Source organism: Pogoniulus pusillus, chromosome 6, assembly GCF_015220805.1.
Source record: "Pogoniulus pusillus isolate bPogPus1 chromosome 6, bPogPus1.pri, whole genome shotgun sequence".
Classification (NCBI taxonomy): domain Eukaryota; kingdom Metazoa; phylum Chordata; class Aves; order Piciformes; family Lybiidae; genus Pogoniulus; species Pogoniulus pusillus.
Genome location: NC_087269.1, coordinates 25,665,434 through 25,685,908, shown reverse-complemented (window position 1 = coordinate 25,685,908; position 20,475 = coordinate 25,665,434). Strand labels below are relative to the sequence as shown.

The 20,475-nt window shown below is 50.5% G+C and overlaps 1 protein-coding gene across 10 annotated transcripts in view; it reads left to right on the top strand.

Moving 5' to 3' along the window:
- Window positions 1-20,475, top strand: part of PCDH15 (protocadherin related 15) — a 1,224,756-nt gene that overhangs the window by 834,079 nt on the left and 370,202 nt on the right. For 9 of the 10 annotated variants that reach the window (XM_064145003.1, XM_064145009.1, XM_064145013.1 and 6 more), the window contains one exon: window positions 17,875-18,035. The exons of the other annotated variant lie outside the window; for it this stretch is intronic. In XM_064145003.1, the coding sequence (XP_064001073.1) occupies window positions 17,875-18,035 (161 nt within the window). The remainder of the gene's footprint in view (window positions 1-17,874; window positions 18,036-20,475) is intronic. 10 annotated transcript variants of the gene reach the window in all.

The following is a 20,475-nucleotide window of genomic DNA, read 5'->3' as shown; positions in this document are numbered from 1 at the left end:
AACCTCTCCTATGAGGACATGATGAGAGAATCAAGAATCAGTCAGGGTTGGAAGGGACCACAAGGATCAGCCAGTTCCAACCTCCCTGCCATGGCAAGGGACCACTCTACCCTAGATAAGGCTGGCCAGAGCACCATCCAGCCTGGCCTTAAACACCTCCATACATGGGGTCTCAACCACCTCCCTGGGCAACCCATTCCAGCCTCTCACCACTCTCTTGCTGAACAACTTCCTCCTCACCTTCTGTCTCAATCTCCCCATCTCCAGCTTCTCTCCATGAAAGAGTTGGGGCTGTTCAGCCTGGAGGACAGAAAGCTTTGAGGAGACCTTAGAGCAGCCTTGTGGAACCTGAAGGATGCCTCTGAGACAGCTGAGAAGGGACTTTTTGCAAAGGCTTATAGTGATAGGATGAGGAGCAATGGCTTTGAACTGGATGAGGGAAGATTGAGACTGGAGATAAAGAAAAAATTCTTGATAGTGAGGGTGGTGAGACACTGGAACAGATTGCCCAGGGAGGTTGTGGATGCCTCATCCCTGGAGCTGTTTGAGACCAGATTGGGCAAGACCTTGAGCATCTTGGTATAGTGGAAGGTAAACAGTAAGGAGATTGTCCAGCCTAACTGATTCTGTAGGAAAACAAGTCCTATCCTCTCTCCATAGGTGGAGACTCTCTTGAAAATGTCTGCAATAGAAGCTGAACTCAAAAGGAAACAGAACATTGTACCAGCAACAGAACAAGGGGACACAGTCTCAAGTTGTGCCAGGGCAGGTCTAGGCTGGATGTTAGGAGGAAGTTGTTTGCAGAGAGAGTGATTGGCATTGGAATGGGCTGTCCAGGGAGGTGGTGGAGTTGCTGTGCCTGGAGGTGTTGAATCAAAGCCTGGATGAGGCACTTAGAGCCACGGTCTGATTGATTGGGCAGGGCTGGGTTCTGGGTTGGGCTGGATGAGCTTGGAGGTCTCTTCCAACCTGGTTGATTCTATGATTCTGTGGTAGTCCACCAACAGCCTTGTTTCCTGGTTGGCACCCACCTATAGTTGCAGTGTATTCTATGATTGTGACTGTTGCCCGTTGAAGATACCTAACCTGAAATGTGTGTGGCAAAGAAAACACCATAGAGAATCCAATTCAGAGAAGATAAATGATAGGATCTGGTCAGATTTTGCTCAACAGAGTTCTGGGCTTCTGAGTAGAAATACTTTCATGATTAAAACTGGATTTGGAGATCTAGTTGGTTTGAAAAGCTGCACCAAAATGGGTTGGAGAAAAGTGAACACTTCATTTTGAGTGTGGCTCTGTATGGTCCCTGAGGTCAGTTCTTAATCTGTATTCTATGGTCATGTGGCCTGAAATTGTGCCAGGAGAGGTTTAGGTTGGAGATTAGGAAAAACTTTCCTCATGCAAGAGAGGTCAGGCATTGGAGCAGGCTGCCTAGGGAGGTGGTGAAGTCGTTGCCCCTGGAGACTTCAAGAAACACGTGGACATGGCACTTTGGGACATGGGTTACTGGCTGGCCTGGTGTCAGGTTGATGATTGGACTGGATGAGCTTAGGAGGTCTTTCCCAACCCAAACAATTTTATGGTTCCTTTTTCGTCTGAACAAAAGACCAGTGAGTTTTCCAGCCTCTCTTTTCCTTTAGTGGCAGAATGTGCTGGAAATGCCATTGAAAAGGAAGGCTGAGGTACTCGGATGGCTGTGAAGAATTACTTCTAATGTTGATTATTGGCCTACAGAATCAACTCTCATTGTGCTTCTCAAGTGGTTTTCCCTTGGACTCAGAATCATAGAATCAGTCAGGGTTGAAAGGGACCACAAAGATCGCCCAGTTCCAACCCCCCTGCCATGGGCAGGGACACCCTACCCTAGATCAAGATGGACAGAGCCCCATCCAGCCTGGCCTGAAACACCTCCATGGATGAGGCCTCAACCACCTCACTGAGCAACCCAAGAATGGTGTGGCCAGCAGGAGCAGGGAGGTCATTCTGCCCCTGTACTCTGCACTGATTAGACAACACTTTGAGCATTGTGTCCAGTTCTGGGCCCCCCAGTTTAGGAGGGACATTGAGATGCTTGAGCGTGTCCAGAGAAGGGCGACGAGGCTGGTGAGAGGCCTTGAGCACAGCCCTACGAGGAGAGGCTGAGGGAGCTGGGATTGTTTAGCCTGGAGAAGAGGAGGCTCAGGGGTGACCTTATTGCTGTCTACAACTACTTGAGGGGAGGTTGTGGCCAGGAGGAGGTTGCTCTCTTCTTTCAGGTGGCCAGCACCAGAACGAGAGGACACAGCCTCAGGCTACGCCAGGGGAGATTTAGGCTGGAGGTGAGGAGAAAGTTCTTCACTGAGAGAGTCATTGGGCACTGGAATGGGCTGCCCGGGGAGGTGGTGGAGTCGCCGTCCCTGGGGCTGTTCAAGGCAGGATTGGACATGGCACTTGGTGCCATGGTCTAGCCTTGAGCTCTGTGGTAAAGGGTTGGACTTGATGATCTGTGAGGTCTCTTCCAACCTTGGTGATACTGTGTGATTCCAGCCTCTCACCACTCTCATAATGAATGACTTCCTTCTCACTTCCAGGTTGACTCTCCTCACCTCCAGCTTTGCTCCATTCCCCCAGTCCTGCCTAAAAAGAGTCCCTCCCCAGCTTTTTTGTAGGCCCCCTTCAGATACTGGAAGGCCACAAGAAGGTCACCTGGGAGCCTCTTCTTCTCCACACTGCACAGCCCCAACTCTTTCAGTCTGTTCTCACAGCAGAGCTGCTGCAGCCCTCTGAGCATCCTCCTGGCCCTGCTCTGTACACACTCCAGCATCCCCACATCTCTCTTGTCCCAGGGGCTCCAGAACTGGATGCAGTACTCCAGGTGGGCACTCAGAAGAGCAGAGTAGAATACTCAAGCATAGTTGTATGCAAACTGAGAGAAAAATTAAAAGGCATCTTTTGTAACTTCATATTAAACCAGAAACTAGCACTAAAGAGTCAGTGTTGACTGCTCAGGTGGGCAGATTGATTTAGATGCCATGGTAATGGTTGTAGAATCATGGAATCAAGCAGATTGGAAGAGACCTCCAAGCTCATCCAGTCCAACCTAGCACCCAGCCCGGGCAATCAACTAGACCATGGAACTAAGTGCCCCAGCCAGGCTTGGCTTCAACACCTCCAGGGACAGTGACTCCACCACCTCCGTGGGCAGCCCATTCCAATGCCAATCCAGCCTAGAACTGCCCTGGCACAGCTTGAGACTGTGTCCCCTTGTTCTCTTGCTGGGTGCCTGGCAGAAGAGCCCAACCCCACCTGGCTGCAGCCTCCCTTCAGGGAGCTGCAGACAGCAATGAGCTCTGTCCTGAGCCTCCTCTTCTGCAGGCCAAACACCCCCAGCTCCCTCAGCCTCTCCTCACAGAGCTGTGCTCCAGGACCCTCCCCAGCCTTGCTGCCCTTCTCTCAACACCTTCCAGCACCTCAACATCTCTGGGTTTGAGTAGTCCAGAACTGGACACAGCACTCAAGGTTGATGATGCTGCATGGAGGAAAAATAAAAGGGGAAAGGAGCAGTCTCGTAAGAAGAGAATTTATGTCCCACATTCATTGCTTTCTTTTCCTCTCAGAGTAAAATATCACACTTCATCTTAAAACTTATTTCCATTGTTAAGTGTTTATTTTATGTGCTAGGGAGGTAAGTAAGGGAGGGAGTAGCACAGTTTGTCAAGACCTGGTTTAATATGCTGTGTAACAATGTAGTTTGAGAGAAAGGATTACAGATTTATGAGGTTGCTACAGTAGTAAATGAAATCAGAGCAGTGCTTCATCACTGTATCCTGTCTAACTGAGAAACCAGGCTGGGTTTGCCCCAGCTCTTCCCTTGGGTATTTTTTGTTCAAACTCTCTAGGAGCCCAGTCCTCCCTTTCCCAGGTCTTAGGCTTGCAAAATGTGCTGGCAGGTCATTGCTGCCCCCAGCTCTGCTGTGGTCTTTCCTTGCCAAGAACCCCTCTGTGTCCTCTTTGCAATTCAGAGGAGAGAATTTGCGCATCAGCTCAAAATCCATTCTCTGACTGCCCAGTATATGGCAACTATGGGTGGGTGTCAACCAGGCAACAAGGATGTTGGTGGACTATCATAGAATCAACCAGGCTGGAAGAAGCCTCCAAGCTCATCCAGTCCAACCTAACACTCAGCACTGTCCAATCAACCAGACCATGGCATTAAGTGCCTCATGCAGTCTTTTCTTGAACACCTCCAGAGATGGTGACCCCACCACCTCCCTGGGCAGACCATTCCAATGCCAATCACTCTCTCAAGGAGGAGCAGCTGAAGGCACTGGGATTGCATAGTTTGGCAAAAAGGAGGCTGAAGGGAGACCTCAATGCTCTTTAAAATTCCCTGAAAGGAGGCTGGTCTCTTCTTGCAAGTAACAAGTAATAGGGTGAAAGGGAATGGCCTCAAGTAGCAGAAGGGGCAACATGAACTGTATCTGATGTGAGGTCTCTTCCAACCTTGGTGATACTGTGATACTGTGATGTGCCTTGTGCTAGGAAGTACCTGGTGCATGCCTTGGGCTTCCATTAATGTCTCTGTAATCACACAGCTAAAAATTGGCTTTACTTTGTCCTGGGTTGGCACCTACTCAGTAAATGAAGAATGACTAAAACATTTATTAATGTTTATTAGTATGTTGTCCCTAAAATAAGCTAGGGATGAAATCAAAATGAGATTGTGCTTGTGATAACATTGAAATGGGAAGACCTGAATATCTCTGGGAGCAGGCCTCCTTTTAAATGCAAATCATATTGTTTGCAGGTATCTAACTTAATAATCAATGCACAGAGGCAGGAGATTTGAGCTCCCAGCAGCACAATTCTGCCTGGGAATACAGACAAACTTCTCAATACAACTGACATCCTTATCAATGATCTGGATGAGGGGATTGAGTAAGGCTGCAGATGACACTAAATTGGGAATGAGAGTTGGTCTGCTGGAGGGTAGGGAGCAAAAGAATCTGGCCAAGCTGGATTGATGGGCAGAGGTCAATAGCATGAGATTCAAAGAAAGCCAACTACCTGAGGGAAGGCTGTAGCCAGGTGGGGTTGGGCTCTTCTGCCAGACACCCAGCAACAGAACAAGAGGACACAGTCTCAAGCTGTGCCAGGGGAGGTCTAGGCTGGATGTGAGGAGGAAGTTGTTGTCAGAGAGTGATTGGCATTGGAATGGGCTGCCCAGGGAGGTGGTGGAGTGGCTGTGCCTGGAGGTGTTGAAGCCAAGCCTGGATGAGGCACTTAGTGCCATGGTCTGGTTGTTTGGCCAGGGCTGGGTTCTGGGTTGGGCTGGATGGTCTTGGAGGTCTCTTCTACCCTGCTTGATTCTATGAAGAAGGCCACCAGCATCCTGGCCCGAATCAGCAGTAGTGTGGCCAGCAGGGGCAGGTAAGTGCTCATTCATCTGTTCTGGGTGCTTCACAGAATCACAGAATTCCTTAGATTGGCAAAGCCCTTCAAGCTCCTCCAGTCCAATCATTAGTTTCACACTGACAGGGCCTTGACTAACCCAAACCCCTCAGCACAACATCTCATCACTATGAATCACTATACTTGGAAAGCACCACCAGCATCAGCCAGTCCAACCTTCATCCCAGCAGCCTTCATCACTACACCATAGCCTCAAGCACCACATCCACTCTCCCTTGAAACACCTCCAGGGATGGCGACTCCACCACCTCCCTGGGCAGCCTGTTCCAGTGCCTGACCTCCTGCTCAGGAAACAACTTCCTCCCAACAGCCAACCTAAGCCTTCCCTGATGCAACTTGAGGCCATTTCCTCTTGTCCTATCATGAGTAAGTGGGGAGAAGAGACCAGCCCCAGCCTCACTACAACCTCCTTTTAGGTAGCTGTAGAGGGCAGTAAGGTCCCCTCTCAGCCTCCTCTTCTCCACACTAAACACCCCCAGCTCCCTCAGCCGCTCCTCACAGGCCATGTTTGCCAGACCTCTCGCGTGTGAGGCCTCACAGAATCACAGAATACATTAGTTTGAAATAGATCTCAAGGGTCAAATATTTGGTTTACTTTTGGGCCCTTCACTACAGGAAAGACATTGAGGTGTTGGAGCTGGTCCAGAGAACAGCAATACAGCTGATGAAGGGTCTAAAGAACAGGTCTGTAGAGGAGTGGCTGAGGCAACTGCAGTTGTTTAGCCTGGAGAAGAGGAGGCTGAGGGGAGACCTTATTGCTCAGTACAATTCCTGGAAAGAAGAGTGGAGTTAGGGGTGGGAAATGGCCTGAAATTGTGCCAGGGGAGGGTTAGATTGGATTAGGAAAAAATTTCTTGCTGGAAGAGACTACCGAGAGAGGTGGTGGAGTCATCCTGAAGGTGCTCAAGAACTGTATGGCTGGGACACTTTAAGACATGTTTTAATGGCCATGGTGGTATTGGGTTAGCAGTTGGCCTTGATGGTCTTAGAGGTCTTTTCTAAACAAAACAATTTGATGAGTCTGTGTATTTTTCCCCAGAGCACCAAAATAAAAGGAGTTTTCAGAGTGGCAAGGTGCAAGCTTTCAGTCAGAAGCAGCAACTCACAGGATGTCAGGGCTTGGAAGGGAGCCAAAGAGATCATTGAGTCCTGCCAGAGCAGGACCACACAATCTAGTTCAGGTCACACAGGAAAGCATCCAGACAGGCCTTGAAGTCTCCAGAGAAGGAGACTCCACAACCTCTCTGGGCAGCCTGTGCCAGTGCTCTGGGACCCTTACAGTCGAGAAGTTCCCCTTTGTGTTGAGCTGGAACCTCCTGTGTTGCAGCTTCCATCCATTGTTCTTGTCCTATACCAGGAAGCAGTGAGCAGAGTCTGTCCCCCCCCCCCCCCACACTCCTGACCCCCAGCCCTCAGATACTTATAAATATTTATTACATCTCCTCTCAGTCTTCTCTTCTCCAGACTAAACAACCCCAGGTCCCTCAGGCTCTCCTCATCATCCTCGTAGCCTTCCACTGGACTCTTTCCAGCAGATCCCTGTCCCTCTTCAACTGGGGAGCCCAAAACTGAACACAGTATTCAAGATGAGGTCTCAGCAGTACAGAGTAGAGGGGCAGGAGAACCTTCCTTGATCTGCTGGACACACTCTTCCCTATACACCCCAGAATCCCATTGGCCTTCTTGGCCACAAGGGCACATTGCTGCTGAGGATGTTCTCCACCAGGACCCCCAGGTCCCTCTGCACAGGGCTGCTCTCCAGCAGTCACCTCCCAGCCTGTACTGCTGCAGTTTATTCTTCCTCCCCAGGTGCAGGACTCTGCACTAGTCCTTGTTGAACCTCATGTGGTTCCTCTGTGCCCAGCTCTCTCTGGATGGCAGCACAGCCTTCAGCTGTCTCAGCCAAGCCTTCCAGTTTGGTGTCATCAGCAAACTTGCTGAGCAGACTCTGTCTGTGCCCTCATCACTGTCATTGATGAAGATATTGAACAGGACTGGCCCCAGCACTGATCCCTGGGGGACTCCACTGGTCACAGCTCTCCAGCTGGACCTGGCATCATTGATCACCACTCTCTGAACTCCATCTTGTAACCAGTTCCTAACCCACCTCACTGCCTGCTCTTCCATCCCACACTCCTTGAGCTTGAGCTGCACAAAAGTTGGTTTGCAACAGCAAGTATCTGTTACTTTGGGGTTATTTCTACCCTTTAAGGACCTGGAATTGTGTTCAGTTTCACATTCCAATGGCCATTTGTGCTCCAGAGTTCTCTTGTGCTGGTGCACTCTCACCTCTGACTGTTTAATAAGGCAAAGAACCACTTCTGTGACTTTCATAAATGGGGCCAAATACAGCACTTCCAGTGCTGGGTTAATGGTTGGACTTGCTGACCTTAATTCTGTGATTCTATGCAAATGGAAGTGAAACTTGCTGATGTTGCTGCTCTGACTCAAAATGACAGGACCATAGAATAAAGAGCTGTCAGTCCATTCCTCTGGCTCCAAGTGTTATAGGGGTGTTTCTTTTTCTAATGCAAGTTTGTCAGTTGTCTTCTGAAGACACCTGGTGCTAGAGGGCTCCTTTTCTTACAAGTCTCTTGATTTTTCCTCAGTTCATAGATCTGGCTCTTATTCCAGTCTCTGAACCAAGAGCTACCAACTCTTGACCTTCCATTGTCACTCTCTTGAGTTGGCTTTCTAATCTCCAACTAGTTTTTGAGTTCATTTACTTTGCCTTTAGGTGAGAACATTGTGCTTGCTTTGTTCCTGCTCTACAGCATCCTTGTCACATCACCATCAGAATCATTGAATTGTGGAATGGTCTGGCTTGGAAGGGACATCTAAAAGTCATCCAGTCCAATCTCCTCTGCAGTCAGCAGGGACATCCTCAACTAGATCAGGTTGCCCAGAGCCCTGTTGAGGCTCTTGTATATTGTTAGGGAATATTGCTAGCTCTAGAATGTTGCTAGAGATGAGGTCTCAACCACCTCCCTGGGCAACCTTTTCCAGTGTTCCACCAGCCTGTCACTGCAGGCCTTGTTCCTAACATCCAATCTAAACCTGCTCTGCTCTAGTTAGAAGCCATTGCCCCTTATCCTGTCACTGCAGGCCTTGTTCCTAACATCCAATCTAAACCTGCTCTGCTCTAGTTTGAAGCCATTGCCCCTTATCCTGTCACTGCAGGTGTTTGTAAACAGTCTCTCTCTGTTGCAGGCACCTGTAATCTGGCCTTGTTGAAATGCAGGGCTAATTCATACCATCATAGAATCAATCAGGATTGGAAGGGACCACAAGGAGCAGCCAGCTCCAACCCCACTACCATGGGCAGGGACGCTCTACCCTAGATCAGGTTGCCCACAGCCTCAGCCAGCCTGGCCTTAAACACTTCCTCCTCACCTCCAGGCTGACTCTCCCCACCTCCAGCTTTGCTCCATTCCCCCCAGTCCAGTCACTCCCTGACAGCCTAAAAAGTCTCTCCCCAGCTTTTTTGGCAGCCCCCTTCAGATCCTGGAAGGCCACCAGAAGGTCCCCTGGGAGCCTCTTCTTCCTCAGACTCAACAGCCCCAACTCTTTCAGTCCATTCTCACAGCAGAGCCCTCTTATCCCAGGGGCTCCAGAACTGGATGCAGTACTCCAGGTGGGGTCTCAGCAGAGCACAGCAGAGGGGCAGAATCACCTCCCTGGCCCTGCTGGCCACACTGCTCCTGATGCAGCCCAGGCTCTGCTTGGCTTTCTGGGCTGCAAGTGGACACTGCTGGCTCATGCTGAGCTTCTTATTCAGCAGCACCCCCAAGTCCCTTTCCTCAGGGCTGCTCTCCAGCCACTCACTGCCCAGCCTGCATTTGTGTTTGCCATTGCCTCCACTCAGATGCACTTTTTTTCTTTCTCACCAAAGACCTTGTCTAAACACAGGAGAACTTAAGGGGAACTTAACTGTGTAGCATTTATCCAGGGACATGTAGCTGGAGGAAGTTTCTCCAGTTCTAGATAGCTTCATCCCTCAATAACCTAACTGTCAGTTTCTGCCTATTTATGCATATCCTCCTGCTTGTTGTTTGATGTGTCTTAAAATCTAAACCAGCTTGGAGCGCTGCTGTTGCCAATGTCTTCTGGGAAATGAGACAAACAAAGTGTTTACTGGAATAGCCTGAAGCCTTTTTTATCTCAGTGCTGGCTGTAAGGTGTGCATTTTTATTCCCTGCAGTCTGGCGAGAAGAGGAATATTTTCATCTTTATACAATCACTGTTGGAGTTCCCCAGGGATCAGTGCTGGGCACAGTCCTGTTCAATATCCTTATTGATGATCTGGACCAGGGGATTGAGTCCAGCATCAGTAAATTTGCAAGTGATACCAAACTAGAAGCAGGTGTGGAGCTGTTGGAGGGTAGGAGAGCCCTGAAGAGGGACCTGGCCAGGCTGGATGGGTGGGCAGAGGCCAATGGGATGAGATTGAACAAGGCCAAGGGCAGGGTTCTACTCCTTGGCCACAACAACCCCAAGCAGCACTACAGGCTGGGGACAGAGTAGCTGAGAGCAGCCAGGCAGAGAGGGAGCTGGGGGTGCTGGGAGAGAGGAGCTGAAGAGGAGGCAGCAGTGTGCCCAGGTGGGCAGCAGAGCCAATGGCATCCTGGGCTGGCTCAGGAGCAGTGTGGCCAGCAGGACAAGGGAGGTTCTTCTGCCCCTGTGCTCAGCACTGCTCAGGCCACAGCTTGAGTGCTGTGTCCAGTTCTGGGCTCCTGAATTGAGGAGAGATGTTGAGGTGCTGGAAGGTGTTTGGAGAAGGTCATCAAGGCTGGGGAGGGTCCTGGAGCACAGCCCTGTGAGGAGAGGCTGAGGGAGCTGGGGGTGTGCAGCCTGCAGCAGAGGAGGCTCAGGGCAGAGCTCATTGCTGCCTGCAGCTCCCTGAAGGGAGGCTGTAGCCAGGTGGGGTTGGGCTCTGCTGCCAGGCACCCAGTAACAGAAGAAGGAGACAGCCTCAAGCTGTGCTGGGGAAGGTCTAAGAGGGCCTGCCAAGGTCACCTAGGGTCTACCAGCAATTGTAGTGGCCTGCTTGTGTCTGTAGGCATCTGCTGTGGTCTCTAAGGGTCTGCCAGAATCTGTTTGGGTCCAATGAGACCCTTAGGGGCCTGCAGGGATGTGCTGGGGTCTGTAAGGGTCTGCCAAGAGCTGCCAGGGCCTGTAGGGATTTGCTTTAGTCTCCATAGGTCTGTAGGGTTCTGTAGGTGTCTACTGGGGTGTGCCAGGGCCTGCAAAGGTCTGCAAGGTTCTGTAGGGGTCTGCCAGGATCTACAGGGTTCTGCAGAGGTCTCTAGGGGTCTGCCAGAGTGTCCAATGGTCTTAGGGGTCCGCCGGGGTCTGTGGATAACTGTAGGGTTCTGCCAGGGGCTGCCGGGTTCTGGAGGGGTCTCCTGGGGTCTGTGGGGCTCTGCCAGGGTCTGTGGATAACTGTAGGGTTCTGCCAGGGGCTGCCGGGTTCTGGAGGGGTCTCCTGGGGTCTGTGGGGCTCTGCCAGGGTCTGTCAAGGTCTTTAGGGGTCTACCATGGTTTGCAGTGGTCTGCTGCAGTCTGCAGAGGCCTTCCAATCTCTGCAGGGTTCTTAAATCTGATCTTGTCAAACTCCTAACCTGGCCAAAATAATGGCCTGGGTTTAGCTGTGCCACAGAAATGATCTGAGTGTTGGAGCACCTCTCCTGTGGGCACAGGCTGGGAGAGTGGGGGTTGTTCAGCCTGGAGAAGAGGCTCTGGGTGAGACTTTAGGCTGTCTAGTATTAGAGGGAGGACACAGGGCAACTGCAGAGGGACTTCTGACAGAAACGTTTAGTGACAGGCCAAGGACATTCAGATTTAGACTCAAGGAGTTCAGATTTAGATTAGCCCTTAGGAAGAGAGTCTTTCTGGTGAGAGTAAGGAGCCACTGGAACAGAATGCCCAGAGGAGCAGGGAAGATCTAAACCTGAGAGTGTCCAAAGTCATGTTGGATGGGGCCTTGATTAGCCTGTGCTGGTAAGAGATTACCCTCCTCATGATGGAAAGGGGGGGGTGGGGTGGGTGGGTGGGTGTGGAAATCAGTGATCTTTAAGGCCCCATCCCATTCAGTTCTGATTATTTTGAACCTTCTTTAGCAAGGGGTTGGATGATCTCCAAAGGTCCCTTCCACCCTACATACCATTCTGTGACTCAGTGAACCCAAGCCATTGTGGTTCTGTGCTCTGTAAACTGTGTCCAGTGCTCTGTAAACTGTTCTGAGCTCCTCAACTTTAGAGAGATGTTGAGGTACTGGAAGGTGTCCAGAGAAGGGCAACAAAGCTGGTGAGGGGCCTGGAGCACAGACCTGTGAGGAGAGGCTGAGGGAGCTGGGGGTGTGCAGCCTGGATGAGAGGGGGCTCAGGGCAGAGCTCATTGCTGTCTGCAACTCCCTGAAGGGAGGCTGTAGCCAGGTGGGGTTGGGCTCTGCTGCCAGACAAGCAGCAACAGAACAAGGGGACACAGTCTCAAGTCGTGGCAGGGCAGGTCTAGGCTGGATGTGAGGAGGAAGTTGTTGTCAGAGAGAGTGATTAGCATTGGAATGGGCTGCCCAGGGAGGTGGTGGAGTGGCTGTGCCTGGAGGTGTTGAAGCCAAGCCTGGATGAGGCACTTAGTGCCATGGTCTGGTTGATTGGGCAGGGCTGGGTGCTAGGTTGGACTGGATGAGCTTGGAGGTCTCTTCCAACCCAGCTGATTTTGTGATTCTATGAATTCCTTGGAGGCTGTGGCTGCACTCAGAAGATGGACCAGGATAGGAAGAAAACAATCTTGAAACAACCTTGAAAACTTTCCAGAGATCCTTACTGATGATGTGAGGGTGAGAAAATGTGTAATTGAGGAGCTGGCTTTGCAGTATTGCATATTTTTGTGTATGAACCTGCAGTGTGGGCCTGAGTAAGCTCATCACAATGTTGAGAATTTGCTTCTGCAGTAAAGTTTTCCTTTTCCACTGACTTCTAATTTATTGCTACTTAATCCTTCCTATTCTTACAGTCACACAGCTTCAAAAGTGGAAAAATAAGTTTGTGATCCAGGTTTAACTATGAAAACTGTAGAATGTAACAACACCACAAAAAAGGGAAAGGCAGGGACCACTGCAACTGATCCATCTAATGCCTTGCCATAAGAAAATAATCCCCCTTTGCAAATTGCTTTAGTCAGTGGCAGGCAGAGGAATGCAATACAGATATGGGATGTGTGAATCACAGAATCATAGAATCAACCAGGTGGGAAGAGACCTCCAAGCTCATCCAGTCCAACCTAGCACCCAGCCCTGACCAATCAACCAGACCATGGCACTAAGTGCCCCAGCCAGGCTTTGCTTCAACATCTCCAGGGACAGCGACTCCACCACCTCCCTGGGCAGCCCATTCCAATGCCAATCACTCTCTCTGCCAACAACTTCCTCATCACATCCAGCCTAGACCTCCCCTGGCACAACTTGAGACTGTGTCCCCTTGTTCTGTTGCTGATTGTCTAGGAGAAGAGCCCAATCCCACCTGGCTATAGCCTCCCTTCAGGGAGCTGCAGGCAGCAATGAGGTCACCCCTGAGCCTCCTCTTCTCCAGGCTAAACAACCCCAGCAACCTCAGCCTCTCCTCATAGGGTTTGTGTTCCAGGCCTTTCATCAGCCTTGCTGCCCTTCTCCAAACACCTTCCAGCACCTCAACATCTCTCTTGAACTCAGGAGCCCAGAACTGGACACAGCACTCAAGCTGTGGCCTGACCACTGCTGAGCACAGAGGCAGAAGAACCTCCCTTGTCCTGCTGCCCACACTGCTGCTGAGTCAGCCTAGGATGCCATTGGCTCTGCTGCCCACCTGGGCACACTGCTGCCTCCTCTTCAGCTCCTCTCTACCAGCACCCCCAGCTCCCTCTCTGCCTGGCTGCTCTCAGCCACTCTGTCCCCAGCCTGTAGTGCTGCTTGGGGTTGTTGTGGCCAAGGAGTAGAACCCTGCACTTGGCCTTGTTCAATCTCATCCCCTTGGCCTCTGCCCACCCATGCAGCCTGACCAGATCCCTCTGCAGGGCTCTCTTACCCTCTAACAACTCCACACCTACTCCTAACTTGCTGTCATCTGCAAACTCACTGATGCTGGACTTGATCCCCTGGTCCAGATCATACTAAAGATTTTGAACAGGACTGTGCCCAGCACTGACCCCTGGGGCACACCACTGGTGACAGCTGCCAGATGGATGTGGCACCATTCAGCACCACTCTCTGGGCCCAGCCCTCCAGCCAGTTTTTGACCCATTTCAGAGTGAATCTGTCCAATCCAGGAGATGCCAGCTGTGCCAGGAGCTGGTTGTGGCAGATGGTGCCAAAGGCTTTGCTGCAGTCCAGGCAGACTCCATCCACAGCCTGCCCCACATGGAGCAGGCAGGAACCTGATCATGAAAGGATCTCAGGTTGGTGAGACAGGACCTGCCCTTCCTAAACCCCTGCTGGTTGGGCCTGATCCCTTGACCATTCTTTAGGTGCTGTGTTATGGCACTCAAGATGACCTGTTTATGCCCTTGCCTGGCACTGAGGTCAGGCTGACAGCTCTGGAGTTTCCCAGTTTCTCCTTCTGGCCCTTCTTGTGGATGGCATCACATTGGCTAGCATGGGGGTTTCAATGCATATTTGCCCTTGAAGAAACCTGTTGGATCACAAGCTGTGGAGAAGTTGCTCAGGAGTCACCACGTAGTAAAGAAGCACCACTGGATGTGTGCCTGTGGAACTTGGGTTCCACGACACATTCTTAATCATCGAGCCGAGTCATGGAGTGGTAGGGGCTGGACAGCACCTCCAAAGGTCATCAAGTCCAATGCCTCTGTCAGAGCAGGATTACATAGGGCAGGGTCACACAGGAATATGACCAGATGGGTCTTGAAAGCCTCTACAGGAGGATATTCCACAATCTTTCTGGGCAGCCTGCTCCAGGGCTCCATCACCCTTACAGTAAAGAAATTGTTCCTCATGTTGAGGTGGAATGTCCTGGGTTCCAGCTTGTACCTGTTGCCCATGGTCCTGAGAAGACACAGGTAGTGTATGGAGACCTTCCTGGCTCTCTGACTTCTCTCTACCTGCTTTAGTTTCTTCAAGTTGAGCAACAGAATCACAAATGGGAATGCTGTTGGCCCCTTGGCAGGAGGTTTATAATGACTCAGTCTGCCTGGCATGGGATTTCCCAGCTCCAGAGAAGGTCCTCATCTGGATGACAGCCCAGCTGCTGCTCAGTCACAATCACCAAGTCTGAGCTAGACACCCTACTGCTCTTCAGGTGCTAAATTCAGCAGCTCCTTCCAAACCAGGAGGTTCTCATTTCTTTAGGCTTCCTCTTCTCACTATACTTGCTTGGTGTTCACTGTTGGGCACACTAGGTGTGAAATCCCCACTGCTGCAGAGCACGGAAGTGATTGAGTCTTCTCCCATCCATTGGCAACTGTTGGGCTCTGCCCTTCCTGCAGCTCAGAGAGTTCCAGTGCGTGTCTGTAGGTAAGGATGTCCCTTCTAAACACCAGTTCTGCTTTTCACTTGTCCTTTGGATTTGAAAAGCCATGTAGACGTGGTGCTAAGGGACTGGACAGTGCTGGGCTCATCTTTGGGTTTGATGACCTTAAAGGTCTTTTCCAACCAGAGCAATTGTATGATTCTGTATTTTTTTTTAGAGTTGTCAGCTTTTTGTTTAGCTAATGAACAATCTTTCTTGGGCGGGTCTGGATCCCTGGAGCAGGCTGCCCAGAGGGGTTATGGATTCTACTTCTCTGGAGAGATTCCAAACCCACTTGGACATTGTGATCCTGCACAACCTGCTGTGAGTGACCCTTCTTCAGCAAGGCATTGGACTAGATGTAGCCAGGTGGGGTTGGTCTCTTCTGCAAGGCAAGCAGCAATGGAACAAGAGGACACAGTCTCAAGTTGTGCCAGGGCAGGTCTAGGCTGGACGTGAGGAGGAAGTTGTTGGCAGAGAGAGTGATTGGCATTGGAATGGGCTGCCCAGGGAGGTGGTGGAGTTGCCGTCTTTAGAGGTGTTGAAGGAAAGCCTGGCTGATCTTGGAGGTCTCTTCCAACCTGGTTGATTCTACGACTCTGTGATCCTCAGAGGTACCTTCCAACCCTCACCATGCTGGGATCCTACAAAAAGCCTTCTGAGGGTGAGGTTTGTCCAATTAGCTTTGCCTGTCTGCAGAAATACAGGTCACATCCTGGGCTTGCGTCACAGCCATCTGTGATGTGTGTGAAGTCCTTAGTCTCACTCTGAGGCATGAAGCTGAGCCTTTGCCTGCTGCAGCCCTTCAGTAGTGTCACTGCAGAGGTGGGACATGCTCCACATGCCTTTTGTTCAGCAGCTGATAAAGGAAACCACCAGGCTGTTTAATTCCTAACGTGCTGCAGGTTTCATTCAACTGGAATCCTGTTATCTGCTTCGGGTGCAGCAGGAGGCTTCTTCCCAGGCCAGTTGTAGTTCATTCACTCCCCGCAAAAGGCTCTGCCAAAACATTCAGCTAAAGTGCTCCCAAGACGTGCCTGAATCATTTAATAAGTGAGTCCTTATGGCCTCTCTGTGTCTTTAGTGGAGCATAAACTGCAAGTTCACTCTCTCATGGCTCTGGAGCCTGAGTGTCGTGATGCCCTTCCCAGAGAAAACTCACAGGCTCACAGCATGTCAGGGGTTGGAAGGGACCCAAAAAGATCACAGGCTCACAGCATGTCTGGGGTTGGAAGGGACCCAAAAAGATCACAGGATAACAGGATATTAGGGTTTGGAAGGGACATAAAAAGATCACAGGCTCACAGCATGTCTGTGGTTGGAAAGGACCCAAAAAGATCACAGGATGTTAAGAGTTGGAAGGGACCCAAGAAGATCATCGAGTCCAACCCCCCTGCCAGAGCAGGACCACACAATCTAGCTCAGGTCACACAGGAACACATCCAGACAGGCCTTGAAAGTCTCCAGAGAAGGAGACTCCACAGCCTCTCTGGGCAGCCTGTGCCAGTGCTCTGGGACCCTTACGGTAAAGTTCCCCCCTTGTGTTGAGGCAGAACCTCCTGTGCTGCAGCTTACACCCATTGCTCCTTGTCCTATCCCAGAGAGCAGTGAGCAGAGCCTGTGCCTCCCTCCTGACCCCCAGCCCTCAGATAGTTATTAAACGTTTATCAAATCCCCTCTCAGGCTTCTCTTTTCCAGACTAAAAAGTCCCAAGTTTCTCAGCCTCTCCTCATAAAACATGCCCTCCAGTCCCTCATCATTGAGTCCAACCCCCTACCAGAACAGGAACACACAATCTAGCACAGATCACAGAGGAATGCATCCAGACAGGCCTTGAAAGTCCCCAGAGAAGGAGCCTCACCTTTGTACAGACAAACCCTTCCCTCTGATTTCAGCCAAATGAAGATTTCCAGTGTCTGGATTCCTCCCACAGCCATAGTCCAGCACAGAACCATTGCTAGAATATTAACACCTCTCTGGAACTCTTCTTCTTCTCTTTTTCGTAGCTCTTGTTGAATCATTCCAACAAGCTCCCATAACATGGATTCAAAGAATGGTTTGGGATGGAAGGGACCTTAAAGGTTATCTAGTTCCAACCCCCTGCAATTGACAGAAACACCTTCCTCTAGACCAGGTTGCTCAAGGCCTCATCCAGCCTGACCTTGAACACCTTCAAGGAGGAGGCATTCAAAGCCTGTCTGGGAGACCTGCCATCCCTGAAGGTGTTCAAAAAAAGCCTGGATGAGGCACTTAGTGCCATGGTCTGGCTGATTGGATAGGGCTGGGTGCCAGGTTGGACTGGATGAGCTTGGAGGTCTCTTCCAACCTGGTTCATTCTAGGGCAAGACAAGAGGAAAAGCATGTTAAATAGGTCAGAATAGTTAAATAAGGTCCTACTTTAGTTAGGCAGGCCTGGTTTTCACACTGCAATTCACAAGGCATAAAATGTCCTGTTTGCTAGAGAGCTTTATGTAACTGTTCAGGGGCAGCAGGTTTGGGGTTTTGTTGGTTGCTTGCTTTTTGTTCTCCTTGGTGTGCCACTCTTGCTTGTAGAAAATGTCTTCTGGCTTTGGCTGTTATTTCAGTGCTTTTGTTTGTTTGAAGTGAGATTGGGTGATGATTGCCCGGTGTGGAGAAAGTCTCCTAGTGTTAAATAGATAGCTGTGTATGATGGCTCTCATCGTCTGTTTAAATCATTGTGCACTGCAAGTGCTTCTTCTGGAACCGTCTGAAATAGCTTCTGTGTCAGAGGCAGTTTTTCATTACAGATAATAAGGTTGAAGCTTTTGAAACATCACTCAAAATGTACACCACCAGAAACCCCTGGTTAGAAAACAGTGCTTCTAGAGTTGCAGCAGGCAGAAAGTACCTCCAAAATGTCAAAGCCCACATAAATTTCTCCCTTCTGTGTTTACTGTTTTTGCAGGCACCATCTTGGTTGACAATATGCTGATCAAGGGGACAGCAGGAGGGCCAGACCCCACCATTGAGCTGTCCCTGAAGGACAATGTGGATTACTGGGTCATCCTCGATCCCATCAGCCAGAGGTTATATCTGAATAGCACTGGCCGAGTTCTGGACAGAGATGTAAGTTTGGGGGTGGCTCTTTGTTTTCTCCTCAGAGATTTGACTTTAATCATAGACTCATAGAATTGTTTTGGTTGGGAAAAACCTCCAAGAGACACAGATTGCATTGGGTTGGAAGCGACTCTCCAAGTTCATTTTGTCCAACACCTCTGCAGTGACTGCAGACATCTCTGACTAGAGCAGGCTGCCCTGGACCTGTTCTGGTTTGACCTTGACTGTCTCCAGAGCTGGGGCCTCAACTACATCTCTGGACAACCTGTTCCAGTATTTTACCACTCTTATTGTACAGAACTCTGTCCTAATGTTCTACCTAAACCTACCCTGCTCCACTTTCAATCTGTTGCCCCTCATCCTATCATTTTACAAGCCCTTGTAAAATGTGCCTCAGCCCTCCTGTAGGTCCCCTTTCAAGTATGGGAGGACTGCTATAAACTCCGCCCGGTGCCTTCTCTTCTCCAGGGTGAAAAGATCTCTGGTGTGAGCAGCAGGAGTAGGGAGGTGCTCATGCCACTGTACTCAGCACTCCTGAGACCACACCTCCAGTACTGTGTCCAGTTTTGGTCACCACAGTACAGGAGGGACACTGAGGTGCTGGAGCAGTGCAGAGAAGGGCAATGAGGCTGGGGAGAGGTCTGGCAAACGTGGCCTGTGAGGAGTGGCTGAGGGAGCTGGGGGTGTTTAGTCTGGAGAAGAGGAGACTGAGAGGGGACCTTATTGCCCTCTACAGCTACCTAAAAGGAGGTTGTAGTGAGGCTGGAGCTGCTCTCTTCTCCCCACTTACTCACGATAGGACAAGAGGAAATGGCCTGAACTTGCATCAGGGGAGGCTTAGGTTGGCTGTTGGGAGGAAGTTGTTTCCTGAGCGGGAGGTCAGGCACTGGAACAGGCTGCCCAGGGAGATGGTGGAGTTGCCATGCCTGGAGCTGTTTGAAAGGAGAGTGGATGTGGTGCTTGAGGCTCTGGTGTAGTGATGAAGGCTGCTGGGATGAAGGTTGAACTGGCTGATGCTGGTGGTGCTTTCCAAGCATAGTGATTGATAGTGATGAGATGTTGTGCTGAGGGGTTTGAGTTAGCCAAGGACTTATCAGTGTGGAACTAATGATTGGACTCGAGGAGCTTGAAGGGCTTTGCCAGTCTAAGAAATTTTGTGATTCTAATGTTCAACTTCAATCTACCCTTCTCCAGTTTCAATCTGTTGCCCCTCATCCTATCACTACAAGCCCTTGTAAAATGTTCCACCTCAGCCTTCCTACAGGTCCCTTTTCAAGTATTGGAGGATTGCTTTACCCCACTATCAGTCAGACTGAGCAGAAGATTAAGGGAGCAGCAGGCATTACTCACGGAGGTGAGATAGGCATTTGGCAATGATCCCTTGCTGGATTCCTCTGCAGGAGCAGCCTTCTGATGCTGCAGGCAATATCCAATCATAGAGAGCTATGCCACAGAAGCCCTTAGGTGAGTGGCAGAGCTGCCAAACTCAGAAATGTCTCAAGCACTTCTTCCCCAATGGGATGGTGGTGGAAAGATGCTGCCTTCAGAGTGGCAGGGGAGAGCCAAAACTGCTAGGGTGCCCAGTCTGGGAGGCAGCCAGAAAGTTGGCTACTGATAGGGTCTGAGAGAGGGTGGTCCAAATGCTTTCATCTCCCTCTCAAAGGACCCCAGGGCTTGCCAAGCCTGCAGGTGTGCACAGAAGGGTGTAAAGTGAGGAGAACCATCCAAAAGCAGGGACAGGATAACACTAAGAGCCGTACAAAAGGTAGGAGATGTCCAAAAGTGGGGCCGGTCCAGTCATGGCAGGAGCCTATCTGGCTGTGTGCTCTGTTAAGGCAGAAGCTCTTTCAAGACAGGAACCCTCAAGGCAGGAACTCTTGCTGTGTTTATCCTACTTGTAGACAAAATGTCCATTTACCATTTATACTGGGCACAAAAACCCAGCCAACCACCAGCCCAACCCCAGCACAGGCTTCCACATGGGTCAGCTCAAGTGCAGTAAGGACCTTTTGCTGCCCCACTTCAAGCCTGCAGGGCGGGGAGGGGAAGCGAGGTGTCCTGATGGAGAAGGTCCAGAGGAGGCCACCAAGATGGTAGAGGGCTGGAGTACCTCTCCTTTGATAACAGACTGAATAGAGGCTGTTCAGCCTGGGAAAGAGAAGGCTGCAAGGAGGCCTTCTGCAATTCAGTGTCTGAATGGGACCTTCAGAAAGGCTGGGGAGGGACTATTCAGAATTGCTTGTAGTGATAGGATGAGGGAAATGGATTGAAATTGGAGCAGGGTAGGTTTAGGTTGAACATTAGGAGGGAGTACTGTACAATAAGAGTGGTAAAATACTGGAACAGGTTGTCCAGAGATGTGGTTGAGGCCCCAGCCCTGGAGACATTCAAGGTCAAACCAGAACAGGCCCTGGGCAGCCTGCTCTAGTTGGAGATCACAGAATCACAG